The 16,732-nt window shown below is 38.8% G+C and overlaps 1 protein-coding gene across 7 annotated transcripts in view; it reads right to left on the minus strand.

Annotated features, from left to right (window-relative positions):
* DMD (dystrophin) overlaps nt 1-16,732 on the minus strand; it is a 1,078,552-nt gene that overhangs the window by 145,315 nt on the left and 916,505 nt on the right. For all 7 annotated transcript variants that reach the window (XM_088521823.1, XM_088521851.1, XM_088521829.1 and 4 more), the window contains one exon: nt 11,010-11,156. In XM_088521823.1, coding sequence (XP_088377949.1) covers nt 11,010-11,156 — 147 coding nt within the window. The remainder of the gene's footprint in view (nt 1-11,009; nt 11,157-16,732) is intronic.

The following is a 16,732-nucleotide window of genomic DNA, read 5'->3' on the forward strand; positions in this document are numbered from 1 at the left end:
GCTGGGCAGTTGTAACAAATCCTGCTAAAACGACAAGCAAAGGACTTCATTAGATTAAGGGTCCCTGCAAGAAGGCTTCTTTCTTGGATTTCTAAACCTCTTTTGAAAGCAATATTCTTCTACTATTACACAAAAGATATTTTCTGAAAAACAAGCATTTCTTTTGATGATAGGAAATACTGCCTAGGCAGTCCTTATTTTCCACCTGAGTGTGTGTCAGGCTTATTTTTGAGTTATCTCACAGTTCCTAATCACATTTGTCCTTTCGAATACATTGCACTCTAAAATGTAGCTGTTAGAGGGCAAAATGCCTGAGATGGAATGATTCAACTCTCATACGAAACGCTGTTCTTGTAATACCCTTTCTAATGCTGTCATTTCTTCTTATATATTAAAACCTCTTGTACCAGTGTAAACTATAGATAATTACATTAGATTTTGTGCAAAAAGGAGAAGGGCAAAAATGAAGAGAAAAGCGCACATTCTTATTGTCATTTGCTTTCAAACACAAAGCAAAATCTTTCCAATATTTTCTCATTTCATTCTTATAAAAGAAGGAATGCCCCTTATAACTTGTCTTCCACAGCTAGGTGTGTGAATGACACTTTTTTTTTTCTGATGTGATTATTGTAAGGATCAAAATTCCCCAGCGATGAGCCTTAAAATACTTCTTTTCATCGTATTCTAAGCTCGACAAACCTTCGTAGAAAATAGAATACTCTTAATTATGAATAAATTAACTAAATTAGTAACATGAGATGGCTATGCAATTAAGGGACTGTTAATTGAAACTGGAAACACAGCTGTATACAGCTTAGAGATGAATCACAGCAGTAATGACGCAGATGTTTATAAAATGTGATTATGTTTAGCGGGAGCATAGTATTGAAACTCCCCAGCCTATTCTTACATTGTGCCACTGAAATGGTTTTTAAACCCATGAACACCACGAATCAGGATCTCAGGGATGGCAAATTAGGCTCCCTGGATATGTGAATTAGTGTTGTCTGAATGTCAGCAATTTAATTCTCCAGCTTTCAAAGAATGTAGACATGGAGCCAAAAACAAACATCTGTTAGTTATATGCTCACTGAAGAAAAAGGCTCTGGCAAGCTCCAGCCTGTCTGAATACGACAGAGACAGTGAAATACAGTATCTCTAAACAGTAGCACTGCTGTGTGAATACACCAAACCTGAAAATAATATAGCCTGAGGGCTCAGGAAATCTGCTTTGTGCCCAACCGTGAATACACCTTTACTGCACTACTCCTCCGAAGAGCTAGAAAGAGCAGGAATAAATAAAGTTCCCTCTCCAAAGATTTAAGAATTCATCAGCTTTCTAGCAATAGCAAAATGGATTTTTTTTAATTCCCTCAGCTTCCACATCGTTCCTGGTATGCTCTTTGATAGACTGTAGCATAAAGAAAGGGGTTCTCTTCTGGCAAAAAGAAGGCTTAAGTATTACCCTCGGGGCACACAAGAGATTTGGCTAAGCAAACTCACCAGGAATAACATTCAGGACAGTCGTGAATGACAACCACAAAGCCAACTGCACCGAACCACCTGGCTCTAACACACCAGAGGGAAGCCCAACCCGTGCCTCTTCCTCCCCACAGCCGATACCCAATACTACAATACTACACAGTGGCACGTAAATGAGATGTGAAACAGTCTGTGATTTGTTTTCTGCAATAGGCTTGCAGGTTATCAGTGGTAGATTTTGCAGTATCCTTGTTTTCCTCAAATACAATCAGGTTCAATAAGCATGTAGAGTGAATTAAGATTGTAGTTTGTAGCCAAAGCCTTTACATATAGTCCAAAGGCTTTTCATGGAGCAATTCACATCACAAATCCATTCTTAGTTTGGATTCAGGGACCTGGGTCTGTAAAACAATAAATAATTGCAAGCACAGACTTTCATGAAATAAGAGTTTCTTATCCTCCTCTCTAGGAGAGCTGGACAGAACCTCAGACTGAAAAAAAATATTACTGGACCTCTCATAACATTAAGATGCTATTATGACTTATGCCAGATAGATTGACACAATTTCATTATGATTTAATTAGGTTTTATAATGTCCCTTTCTGATCCATAGACGGATACTCATCTAAGAATGTGTAAAGGCAGGCACAAGGTTGTTAAGATAATTTGAAAAATTATGTCGAGTATCATTGGCAAAGCTAAAATAATCAGTAAGTCGTGGCACCATTAGGCGTTGTAGGCTTAACCTATTCCCTGCAGGCATTAGCAAGCACAGTCTCAGGATGTGGGGCACAGTGTCGAGGGAGAAGAGTGGTCACGCTACACCTGGATTTGTCTCCCGCTTTGGAAACTTGTAATTGACAGGAGCTGACCCCCTTTTCACTGATGGGGGAAAAGGATGAGATCTTGAGTATTTAAAAGAGGGAGCCCACATCACTTCTGCAACAGACCACGCTGCTCTGACAATAATTCACATGTCATTCGCAGCTGAGCAAAGTTACGAAGCCTTTTTGAGAAAAATGTAAACCCTGTCTCCTTAAAGGTAAGCCAAGCCAAAGTCAGGGCTGTACTGCAGCTGGCTGTGACAACTGATGTGCAAACCAAATTGGGTTTTCTTAGCTCTCTGGCTGGCAAAAGAACAGATACAGTCAATTCAGGATTTGAAATGTGATGTTTCGAGATAAGCAGCTGGGATGCTGGGACATACAAGGAATTCAGAGCTGTTTTAGAGAAGACCCAGTCTTCTCTTCCAAAAGGATACTCCCCTTAAAATCACTGAGCTGCTGAAACAGTGCTGTAATACCCGCTACATGTCAGGGAAGGAGGATAGCTTTTAAATATGTAGGCTATACAGATAAGTAGAACTGTTTTTACATATGAGAAGGAGTCATAAATGAGAGTTTTTGGGGAAAAGGACAGAAACAGTATAAGGAATCACTGGGAAAGAAGTCACAACATCTGAAATGATATGCTACCTATAAATGTAGAGTTAGGCTTGTTTTCCTAACTTATTTCACATCTATTTATCATGCCATTGATTTTGTTTTAAAGCATACTGTCCTTATGAGAGAGAATAAACTTTGAACACTTAAGGGAAGAAAAAGACTCTTTGTGTCTTTAATCCCCTACAAACCCAGCAATTCCCAAACAAAATGCCAAAAGGTAAATAATTCATTTCCAAAATGTGTGAATTTTACGTTGCCATAATTCTCCAGTTGCCAAAGAAATAGCTAAATAACACAAATGAAAACTGGCATTGTAAGCTCTGAGTCAAGAACAGTAACACCACACTGGCAGACTGGGGTGTCCCGAGCAGGGTGAGCTTTCTAGGAGTTACCACTGCTAAAAACCTAACACTAGGCATGGGAATCCAAGGGGTCAGAGGAGCCCCTAGAAGCAGTGGAAGGACAAACGATTCCAACAACGCTTTTCTGCCCTGTAACTCTAAGTTTCACTGGCACTGCAAGAGTTAAGGGGCCAGAAGTACCTGCAGACATTCCTCAATACAGGATTCGTCTGGACTGGACTGATTTCCAGGCTCAGGTTAAAATCTTGCCATTTCTCCATTTGTGAACCGAAATGCAGAAACATTGCCCTGGATTACATCAGATGTTTCAGGGTCTCACTGGCTTTTGGGCACCTGTGCTTCCTTCTGAGAACTTTTTCAATCTCCAAACAGTAGTAAATGATCAAAACCAAACATTGGATCAAATCATCAGTAAGGGATCAAAACGATCAAATAACTCATTTTGCCTTTTCTGCCCCATATGGACCCAGATTAGAACGCACTTTATAGAAAACACTGGCCCAAAAACAAAAAACACCACCAACAAAAAAACAAACAAACAAAAAACCCTCCCAGAAGCAGAGAGATTCTGCGCATATAATCCTCTCTCCTCTACAGTTATTGTGTTGTGAGTGCCCAGGACTTTCTGTAAAAGAACACAGCATTCAGCTTTACCCAAGATGTAATGACAATTACAATATCAGCTTGAAAGAGTACCTTATAAAAATACCCTAAGTACAGCATGTAAACTTTTGCCTACAAAGGCTAGTTTTAAAACTTTGTTACAGTGTAATATCAGAGACATTTCAATGTTTTAAACATTATTGCTAATAGTCCTTTAGAAAATGGCAAAAATATCTCACTTAGGTCTTGCTGCAGCAAAATCCAGCACACAATACTGCACAGCCTAAAAAAGGCTACTTTTGTAATCCACAGGTAGGCAAAATGATAGCAAAATACCTGCAGTTAAAATATGCCAAAAATGCCGTATCTTAAAAGGGCACAAAACAAGCAAAATTTCTGGCAATTTTTACCTTTTGTCCTGGAATTTTGCATATTTTCCCCCTACCTTAGGCTCTTCATTGCTCTAAGTGAAGTCTGATCTTGACTTCACAGCATTTCAGAGACCATCTGCCCTAATCAAGCTCCCAGTGGCGCTGGCAGAGAAAACGCCCTCCAGCTTATGGAGCACAACCAGGGGCTACTAAGACTCATCACCTTTCCCGGGGAGGGCAGCTCAGGGACAGGGTACCTATCCCAGCCCAACCTACCCCGTCCTGCTCTTCTTCATTTTCAGTTCTAACCCACACATCTTATGAGCTCTCATGGCTGGAAATGCTTTGGTGAGGAAAAGGAGGTGTGATGTGAAAGTCGGGACTGCGGAATGACCTGTCACTGCAGGGTTCCTCGTGGTTTCGTTCCCACTTGCTCTCACCGTTACTGGCTGCGGTTGACTTTGTAAACGCCCCAGCTTTGCGCGCTGAGCAAGGACACATGTTCTTACCTCAAAAAAAAGCTATTTCCCCTAATGGATAGTCTAAACATAGCTGCTTGCAATCAGGTCACACCTCTAAAAAGGTGGTGAGAAGAAGTAGACCGTATTCTGTCAATGTGGGCAAGAAAAAAATAAAGTTACCTGTGCAATTTTATCATTTAAGGTAAAACTCCTAACTCCCACTGTCTACACCCCTTTGTAGAGCTGAAACTCTGCGCTTTAATTCTCTAGTGGTAATCTCCACTCCCCTTACCAAAGAAACTCCTATGAAAATAATTTCAATTAATGTTTCTGGGATGCTCATGAATTGCAGATCATGAATATTACAGAATACGAATAATTCCTTCAGTGGTGGCTAGTAAATAAGAGAAGGAGCTGTCTACTGAACATCTGAGATGAAATGCCTTCACCAAGAAGCCCCGGAGCTAACGATTCAAGCCCAGGGAATGACTCCCCCCAGGCCCATCAGTGCAGTTTTCCCCAGCCCCATCACGACAGGCTGGGGCAGATGGGGGCTGCCGGCGGGTGCGGGTGAACTGTGGGCGTCTCATTCGGTTAGAAGACAAGACTGACACACCAAATGATAGGCCCAGTCTCCTCTTACCATTTTCCAATACCCGCAAGAATCAGAGATTTTACAGGGTATGTTGTATACAAAAAGTTTGTGCAAAGAGGGCTGAATGCAGCCTGCGTGTATTTTCTTGCATTTCCCAACTTTTAAGTGCTTGCCTTTGTAACCGTAACTGGAAACCATGTAATTCAATGTAATTTTTATAATCATAACTCTATGTATATATACACTCACATATATAAGAGAAATACGAAACGCGCCAAAAATCTTTATATACACACTGAAATGAGAACGCAAGATAAACTGCTGTTCCTCTATATGGTTCTTTAACACCATTCTTTAAAGATGGCAAAATTCCAAATTAAAGGAATCCACGAAGACTACCAAAATTCTAAAATGAACACCATTTCACAAACAAATAAAAAATGACTAAAGCATTTAAAGTGATTGATCACATAGAAAATCATAAATTTAGCAAGATATTATTTGTTTTTCTTCTTTGTTTCTCTTTTTCATTTATATACATGCATTCTTTCACTTACTGTCCTAAACATGGCACAAAGAACAATGAACACATCCTCCTCACTTATTAGGGAATACTTCCAATTTCTGCCACACACTTCATTAAAAGAATTGAATCCCACGTCCAGATAGCTGGCCTTCCTCCACTACCTTACATAAGCTCTCTAGGGAGTAAATTAAGATCTCTAAGGAATGAATTAAGTGTAAAGTGAATCTATGCACATATTTGTGCAGAGAAAAAATTAAGCAAAATTGAGACACATGCTAACATAAATGAAAAAAAATACAAGGATGTGTAACTTTTGAGGCCAAGTGGCATAACCAATTAAATCAGGAAGAGGCTACTAAAGAACCACGACAACTGTGACTTTGGCAGAAGTTCCAGTTCCCATGGAATACACAAAACAACATTTTTACTGAAGAGCCTAATGGGGAAACTCATCTTCCAAAGAGGATCAAAATCTCCCTCTGCTGGGAAGATGAAATTTGCAACTACTAAAATAGTTTTAAAATTCAAGCTCGAAAAGAACTAAGATTTTACTAATTCCTTAAATAGTATATTACAGATGGGCCAGGATTTTGCCCCCAGATATTTAAACTAATTGTCTTGTTTCTGTCAGTTACTGTCAGATGGCATAAATCAAAATGTATATTTTTTTTCAAAACAGAAGAAACACAAAGGAATGGGAATATATTAATTATTAAAATGAATAAAATGACACAATGAAAAGAGAAACCGCTAAGGTAATCCAAAGACAATAATGCTGAAATACAAAAAGCTAATTGCTTTTCATCCATATATATGTGACATTATCTCCTACAGAGTAAGAAACATTTTTCTTGTTCAGTGTTGCATTGCTTTCTTCTATCCACTTCTAACATACCTTCTGTTTATATTCACTGATTAATGTAGAATAAGCATAAGCATATTAAGCATTTTAAAGAATAAGCAACTTTTCTTGTAATACAAAATATGCAAAATGTTAAGGAGGATTGTGTGTTTAAGTATATGAATAGAGCTTTCCTATATGAGATTCATATCCACTTTCCAAGAATTTGGACTACTCAAATCCAAAAAACCAGGGAAGGTTTTCCTTCTGCTTTGAGAAAGATGACATAAGGGAATATCCTTAAACACATTCAAATCTTAATGATGTGGTTGAGACCTTGGGAAACACTTCCATTACCATGCAACACTTCCATGAAACCATTACCATGCCACCCATGCAGAAACAGAGAAAGGACTTGGGAATCTGATGAATTTGTTTCAGCTAACCTATGACAGACCTGAAAAAAAAAATCTTTTAAATTAGTATTTTTGTTGGTATTTTGTTTCTTTTTTGAAGATTTTTTTTCTCTTGGGAGAGACATGGAGGACAGCATGTCAAGGAAAACCAACGCCAAACCTAAATTCTCATAGAATAGTGCTGCTTTCAACTTAGATTTTGACGCAAGTTATTCGCCCGGTGCCAACCCCCTGCAGGAGGCAGGGTAGGAGCTGGGGCTGCCCGTGGCCCAGCTCTTCAGGGAGTCCCTGCAACCCGAACAAACACCCGCCAGGGCCTCCAGCTAACACCTGTGCCTAACAATGTGCCACCAATGTGGCACATTGACACACGCACGTGAGCAGGACTTGGACACGCGGTCTCCGCACTGAAGGGATTTCCCCTCCAGCCTTCCTATTCTCAGTGTTATTTCCCCTGCATATCGAGAGAATAAGACTAATTCCTATTTCCCACCAGGGAGTGACAGACTCGGCTAATATTTGTGAAGCACCTGGAAGATGCTGTTTTCCTAAATAATTCACTGCAGTACCCCTTATTACAATTGTGTGCGCTGCACAGTGCAGTAAAAAACCCGGCCTCACTGGAATATAACTCGGGCTATGATATAACTGTAGGTAAGTGCCTGCAGCTGCAGTCAAAGCCACCTCTTTCCTCAGCAGCTGCTTTCAGTACAGAGAGAACAGAGCAAGAGCTACAACTGGTATAATTTTACCAGGACTCACTTGCACCACAGCCTACCCAGATGCTGTAGAACCATTGCTAGCGGTGCAAGATGAACACACCACTAGTTTAGAGCAATATGGAAATTAGTGCTAATTTTTCTTACACTTATACTTTATATTAATCTGTGCAGCCCTTTGCCCACTCTAGCTCTTGGCCTTGCATGTGCTGCCTCCAGGCTGTCCGATCACACAAAGCAGGCCGGCCTCACCACTATGGGCCCAGACACCCACTCTCCGGTGACTGAAGTTCATCACAGCTTTCTAAAATAAAACTCTGGAATACATAAATGTTATGACAACATCTCTTGTGACATAATTCCCTCCAATCTGGTCACCCTGGATCCTCAGACCTTGATGGGAAGTAAGAGCTTTCCCTCAGGATGATCACCTTGCACATCCCATTTGAAGCGCACAGAATTGGAACATGAGAGCTGCCTGTGAACTCCATAGCAAATAGTTCCCTGAAGGGATTTAATCTCCTTTTATGTTCAAGAAATAGGGGAAAATATTTTTTTTTCCTCAAAAGCATTCTTTTAGGGCTTTAATTAGAAGCTAATTAATTTTCATATTATTTAAACTATGCAAGCTGATGATAGATGTCTAGTTTTCAGTTACTGAGCTTAACTAATGAAATATGTCTGTATGTAATATCTCAACAGCAGGATCGGTTAAGCCTGTAAAGATTTCCAATACAAAGATATATACTAGATATATACTAGATTTAAATTCCGTCTTGTGGATATTCATTGATAATTACTTTCCTTTACATACATTTATCCAGTAATGTGCCTTGATCAAAAGTGTATATACACACGAGGGAAACGTGTTTATGCAGAAATATGAGTTGAGTTTCAGAAATATTCTCCAGTAATACGTGATACTACTCACTATCTTATTGTACAATGAACTCACAATACTGTAAATGACTGAAGAGAATCTATCTTGGACTTATGCTGGTAACATGAATATAATATTAGCTAAGATTTGATTTAAAATTTTACATTTCCTCTTCTCATCTTACAAAAGTTCCAGGTTTAGTAAAGCAAGGAGCAACACACTGTTTCATCCTCTAAAAAAATAACCTGGAACTTTCTTACAACGTTAGGATTCACTATTTCAGCTATGATAAGCATTATGCACCTCTCCCACATAAAACAAGGAATGAATATACTTCTGGCAAACAACAGCACAAAAGTGTCTGTTTTATGACTTTCCTGCAACCTTGTTTCATAGGAAATGGGATACATGGGTGAGAATTATTTCCCCTCTTACGATATGGAGACAGAGAATGAGACAGAGAACAAGAGAGATTTACTACATATTTAAAAATAAAATCTGCATAGTCTACATTGTCAAGCTTGTCCTCTATTTAGTACTTTCATAAACAGTTACAACAAAACATTTATCTCGGACTTTCTCTCAGACGTGGTTGACTTTTTCATGTCCTATATTCCTTTGCTATGAAAATCTTCCTCCTTCCCCTATGTCCTGATGAAGTAATGGAGTTCAGTAAATCACTGGAACTTTGTTAACTGTTTTTAACTTTATCCACCACTAGATCAATTTTCAATAGAGCATTTAACTACAGCATTTAAATTTGGTAACTCATTCTGTTGTATGTTTCTAAAAACAACAGCTAATTCAAACAACAACTACTGTGATTTTTCTCATGTGTCCTCTAAGTCATTTTAGGACTGCTCATTTTATCTTCTAAACATCTGCTTATCTTGAGAATATGAGAAACAATGGAGAATCAGGACCAAAGATCAAGGACTAATTATTGTTTACTTAAACTAGCATCATCACTGTCAACTGCTGATTATGCAAAAGGAAAAATATTTGTTTTGTTGATATTTGCGTGAACTGACAGTAAACTGGAGATGTCACAGAACCGTGAGATTTCTTTTGGAGAAGCAATAAAGAAACAATAACCTCTTGCTGTCTACTAGTGTTGACAGCACCAGGATCTTGTCTCTGTGTATGGCATCAGGGAATTGGTTCACTTCTTGAGTATTGTTAATATTTGCATTTTACAGTGCAGGCAAAACTCCATGTCAACTTCCATCTCATGCTCCCACATTTTTGCAGTATCTATCTTGATTAAGGTAAATACAACAACATGGCTTCAAAATGTGGGGCAGCGAGCTAGCAATAAATAAATGGTGAATAAATCCCATTGCTTAAAGCAGTGCATTTAATTGCATTTGCCTTCCTTTAATTGTATGATTTCCCTACTGCTATGGCCTCTACATCACAATATGTCAGATCACACATGCTGCCACATTTCCTCACTCATTCTTTCCAAAATTCCGAGCTGGAATATAGTACATTTTGGGGAAGAAAAAAAAAAAGAAGTATTAAATTGGGAAGGCTTTAATCACAAGATAATGGAGAGCAATGTAAAATTGAAAAGTGAGCTACTATGTACATTAAAAAAATGAAAGTTAAATTTTTCAATATTTAACTTTTATTTTATGTTCACCTTGATTTCATTGATCCTTTTTGTTAACAGCTTTAATAGCAATAAGAAATCCTGCCAACGGAACACATATAACACCTTGCAATTTTGCATTTGATTGTACAGGTGTGACATTAAAGGTTCCACTGCACAGCATCATTAGTCTGGCTGTGGAAGAAAATATTTCAAACCCTTGCACCAGGAAACTATGCAAACAAAAGTGAAAGGAATAAAGCAGCAAAATCAATCCTCCATGTGTACCATAAAATCTCAGTAAAACATGGATAAGCTAGCTGAAAGAAACCATCACAAAACATTTCTGGCAACAGGAATTGTTAGCTATAACATATTGAACATATTGTCATTAAAAGATAAATAAACTATTAGGTGTTTTAACTGTATGCAAGCTTTAACTGTGTGATGACCTGGGTTATCTAGAACTGAAAGTAGGTTATCGAGAATTGTAGTTCTCTATAAAATATTCAGAAGTACATTAAAATACAGAGCCAGCTTCACCTCTGGTTTTCTCATAGGAACACCATTTCTGAAAGTGTTTTTCAATACTGTCAACTTTTTTCATTCCTTTAACGCACACTTAGTGCTCCTTCCATGGGGAGGAAACCCACAAAGCCCACAAAAAAAGTCTACTTCAATGCAGCATAAAAAAATGGTCACAGCAAGCCTACCTGCAGCACCTTCCACCTTGTGTTCAGGTCTTCCACGCAGCTGAGGTTGTACTGGGAGAGCTGGATGTCCGAGGGGCCGAAGCGGCGCGCGAGCTCGTTGACGTGATGCACCTTCTCTTTGAGGGGCACGAGTTCTGCTCGATAAACCTGCGCCGTTTCAACAGAAACAAATGTAAGCAACAGCTCCAAGGGTTGTTCCCCACTAGTGGTTATCCTACCACCCGATCACTACAGCAGATGTATCCCATGCCGAACTGAGGAGGGCATGTACAGATCATGAGGCAGTTTTTAGATAACTTTAGAAACTTTGCAAGTCTCTGTGGTAAGACCTGGCACTTCAGAAGGTGATGATATAAATTACAACCTTCACAGCAACTTTTGGCAAGCTAAACCTAATCCACTGTAATGCATGCTCTGAGGGATGCTTCTTGCTGCTCTCATTTTTTATACAGTACATTCCTCAGGATGGACGGGGTGGTAAATGCTATTTAAACTATGAAAACAGAGGCAGACCACACTTTCCCAATATAGTGAATAAATAAAGGGAATCAATGGTAAAACAGATAGACCTCACTGAAATCATGTTCTTACCTCAGGTATCTTGCGCATTACAAATAAGTGGTTAGAAAGGGGAATAAAAACAAGGAAACAAAAAACCTCCTTGCTATGAATCCCAAGCAGGCCTACATGCCTCTGTATTTTAGGAAAACAAACAAATGCACCCTTAAAGTTAAGGGTAAGAGCAGTCCAGTTTAGCAATTTCAATAATGAGTGTGAAAACCCAAACCAGCTAGTTTCAAGCATCCTGATTTTAAGAAAAACAAACTGATGACCATGTTTCTATGAATCAAGTAAAAACATCCCCAGAGTCCTGCAGCACAGACTCCAGATAGCACATGGTGACTCTAGCAGAGAGAGGATTCTCTGCCCAGATCTTCCACTGTTCCATATCCATCTTCTCTAAGGAGACATTTATAAATCTTTAATATGATAAATTGTGTCAAAATGTACAACGAGCCATTTCCAAGGGACAAATTCTGTCATTTTCAGGAGAACATTAGGTAATGTGATTTCTGCACACCAAGGTAGGATAATTCACTGGTGATGTTAGTCTGCCTTTCCAGCTTCTCTCTCTCATCATTCTTAATACAGACCATATGTGGTTCGCCTCTCATTTTGGATGATCAAGAAACCTGAAATGATTGCCTACTAATCATTTCACCAAAATGTGATGAAAACAACATTTAAAAAAAACAATATCTGAGTGAGCTATAAGAATCTTGACACTGTGAGGAGCATTAAGACATCCATAGACATTAGAATGTAATGACCTGGCTTAAAGGCAAGCATCACGGAAAAACTGTCCCTCCAACTTCATTAAAGGTCAGATTTGACTTCCACTTTGCTAAACAAAAGCCCGCAACACAAGCAGTTAGACTGACTTAAATGGAGTTCGTATGCAGTGAGTGTCTGCAACGGCAGATCTGCAAAATACCCAGGCCAGGAGGGACGGGCACTTTGTAACGGCGAGCGCAGGGAGCGATGCACGTGCCCTGGTGCGAGAGCAGCGGCACAGACCAAGTTCACGACACGCGGTTCTCTTCTCCACTTCACTAGTTTTATACCACTGAAACACAAGTCTGTTACTGCAGGGAATACTGATTTACAGGGTTGTGGGAAGACTAGGGCCTGTGGTGAACAGGAAAGGAAAGGATTTAGCACGTTTGGTTTTATCTCAGAATTACGTATGTGTTTAACCTGATGATTTACATCAGTATTTGAGCTCAGAAGAACGGCGTTTGTTCTTAGAAGACAAAGAACTCAGTAACTGAAGATACATGTCATACGGATACATTTTTCTTTATCTTGTCTGAACATGTTACTTGCTGCCTGCAGGCAAGTTTAAGTGGTCAAGTTTCCTGGCCATGACATTATGACTTACACTGGGGATGGTCACCTGGGTGCTGTATTTGTACGTAAATCCCTGTTAGGATAAGTGGAGATCATCCGGTGCGAAGAACAGCTCCTGCACTACAGTGCACTTCTTTAATGAAGATTCTGCATTAAAGCAAGTTCATTTGTTATTAACTTGTAGAGTAATGGAATCAGGATTTAATTGAAAACTTTGTTGCTCAGGCAAAGCACATGGACCTGCGGTATAAACCACTTGTGTTTAAGCATATTATTAAATACCTGACTCATTTCAGGGCAATTATTTGCATATGAAATGTTGACTTGGAAGTATTGGTCTTACATGAAGACTGATAAAAATGATTATGTAAATCACATAATCATTATATCTAAATTAAGAGAAAATAGAAGAGTCTTCATGATTAGCTCACTTTTTTTTTTTTTTTCTTTAAGTGACCGTAAGGTATTTCAGAGTGGGAAGGCTAAGACACAGAAAGGAATAACAAGGAAAGAAATCAAACCATAGAAATACTTTAGAAAGTATGAAATAGAATGTATCTCTTTCACTTCACCCCATTTTGCAATTGATTGACTTATTAATTCTTTTTCTGATGCAACAATACTGATTTTTGCAGCATTATGCTAATTTTAAAATATATGAAACACAATATCCTTTTCATCATATTTGAATTTGATGCTCTGTATTATACTATTACCAACCCTGAGCTTTCACTAGCACTTTCATTTGTTACTTGATTCAAAACACAACTGAGTAAAAACAAAAGAATGCTACTCCATAGAGAGCTATTTAATTAATACGATGTAATTAATGTTTTAAATTCCAATTAAAAACCTCAAGAGAAAGAAAAAATGTATCCATATCAAGATCTGGCAGATTATACTGTATTATTTAAAAGGTCAGCCACTCAGCTAAGTTAAGTAACAATTAATCAGGGACAACACGGCCACCATTCAACATACATCACTCCTGAGGTAGTTTTAGAGTAAGAGAAAGTCAGTGTGAATTCCCTTTTCTTTCAACAAGTGTTCAAAAAATTTTAGGAAATAGTGATAATTTCTGTATTCTGCACTATACGTTTCATCTGTAAAAGAAGAAATTAAGAATTTCTACTAAATTGTTATTTTCATCATTATGATAGAAATGCTTTGCAGTAATACATATATTTTAATAATTGGTTTTTATATTTTATGACTGATTCATATTTCCATTATTTTTCCTTCTAAATAAAAAATATTATACATATCACAGTTTTATATCATAAAAATGTGGTGAACTGTAGTGTTTCTAATTTAAAAACAAATATACATGGTGAGTGGTGTTCCACTACCACAAGGAGACCTATTTAAACCAATTAAATTGCTGAGGATTTAAATGACTTCCCAGTATGAGCAGCAATAGGAGAAACAGCCCCAAATTATTTTCATTATGACTGTCTGTATGCAAGAAAGAATTTCAATAGCATGTGATACTGTAGGTGGTAGATTGGATTTTAAATGATCCGTACAGTCCTGTCAGCAAGTGTTTTAAAACTCCTTGGAAAAATAGCAAGAACTCTAGAAGACGAATACGGCACAAACCCTGACTTGCTAAGAGTGGCTATACAGATCATAGAATCCCAGAATGGTGGAGGTTGGAAGGGACCTCTAGAGATCATCTAGTCCAACCCCCCTGCTCCAGCAGGGACACCTAGAGCACATGGCACAGGGTGGCATCCAGGCGGGTTTGGAAGATCTCCAGGGAAGGAGACTCCACAGCCTCTCTGGGCAGCCTGTTCCAGGGCTCTGTCACCCTCACAGGAAAGAAGTTCTTCCTCAAAGGGAGGTGGAACTGCCCGTGTTTCAACTTACACCCATTACTCTGCATCCTGTCACTGGCCACCACCGAGAAGAGTTCGGCCCCATCCTCCCTTCATTCACCCCTCAGGTACTTGAACATGTTGATCAGATTCCCTTTCAATCCTCTCTTTCCTCTTGCCCAGTCCCTCCTCTGGCAATAGCCAATGCAGTTGCCTAGGGACGAATGTAAAGCTCAGGAGAGCATGAGCTCCTGTGCTCCTTGCTATTCTCTTTTAGCTCCCTGATTTGTGCTTCGGACATTCTGGAGTCAGAAGTTGTACTTTTACATCAATTAGCTCTCTATGCATTCTTCTTCCATGAAATTGCCCAGTAGCTTTTTGAACTAATGTAAGGTTTTATCATTCCCAACTTCCTGCGAAGAGTTCAATATTAGGCTGAAAAAACATCTTTTTTGCTGTGTGAAACTACCACTTGAGACCTTCCCTAGAAGACCCCTAATTCTTAGCTCATGGGAAACAGTGATCAGCCATTTTTTGCTGATCTTCTCCATACAATTCATGGTTGTATAAATCTCCCTCATATTTGCCACTTTTTCCAGCCTGAAGATTCCCAGACTGGGAACAGACATTTGAATAAATTTGAATATGTATTTACTTCTGAGCAAGTCACTCTGGGTTCCCTCTGCAGTCAATAGGAAGCTAATCAAGACAGGAAATTAAACAAAATGTACATTTTTACAACAGGATGACATGAATCACATTCTAACCACCAGCAACCAAACTGAGCAGATTTTCCTTAAGCCTAAGGAGCTCTGGGAGCCTAGACAAGTAGCTCGCATGTAGACACCTGCCTCGCAGACGTGAAGTTAAGCAACATAAAGCCGAGTCCTATGTCACCTATGCTATCCTTGCATAGGAGCTTTCCACACCTTGGATCTAGTCTGCTATACTCTTTTTTAGATTGAGGGACCAAACTGCACACAATAAAGAAAATGTGGGTATACCAGGGTCTTATACCACGGCATAATATTTTCAGCTTTGTTCTCTATTCCTTTTCCGGTATTTCCTCCAAACATTTGATTCAGTTTGAACACTGTTGAACATGAAGAGATGTTTTCATAGAACTATCTACTATAATTCCATGATTTTTGAGAGCTAGAGGAATGATTAAAAGGGCTAAATGAGAGCTCATCACTGTGCATTTAAAGTTGGACTGTTTTTTTTTCCCCACATGCACTGTTTTACATTTATCAACACGGTATTTCATTTGCCACCATTTTACTTCCAGTCAGTACTGTGAGGCCTTTCTCTAGCTCTTTGCAATCTATCCTCCTCTTGAGAGCTCTGAATAGATTTGTATCATCAAGAAGTGTCACTGCATTATTCATTCTCCTTTCCAGTTCATTGATGTACATGTCAAACAGAGTAGACTTTCTGGAGCAGAAACAATCTCCCTCTCTGAGAAAACTGAACATTTATCCCTGTCCATTATTTTCCATCTTTTACAGAAAATAACTAACCAGATAATTGGTTATTTAGCCTCAGGAAGACCTTCTCTCTCATCCCACAGGAAGCTGGTCTCTTTGATTAAAAACCTTCTTGAAAACCTTTGGAAATTGAAATGGCTTATACCCCTTATCCATGTGCTCAACAGTTTCCCTTCAAGGCACACTAGGAGATGTAATACATACCTTCTAATACAAAAGCTGTATGTCTTTCCCAGTATATTCTTCCCCAGACTTCCTGCTCTGTAGGCCCAGAGGTCTGATTTGGTGCTGCTTTTTAAAAACTGAAACTACATTGCCACCTTCCAGTCCTCATTAAAAAACTGACTACAGCAAGAAAACACTATTAAGAGTTATTGTTGCTTCATACTTTAATTTCATTAGAACACTTGACTGAATAATGACCTTGTTCCATTGATTTGGCACTGTAAATTTTGCCAATTTATCCCATAGATTCTTATTTCTCATAGCTTTCCTTATGATTCCTTTC

The sequence above is a fragment of the Tinamus guttatus genome, unplaced genomic scaffold (genome assembly GCF_059628265.1).
Source record: "Tinamus guttatus ecotype Peru unplaced genomic scaffold, ASM5962826v1 Tinamus_guttatus_pri_ptg000008l, whole genome shotgun sequence".
NCBI lineage: Eukaryota > Metazoa > Chordata > Aves > Tinamiformes > Tinamidae > Tinamus > Tinamus guttatus.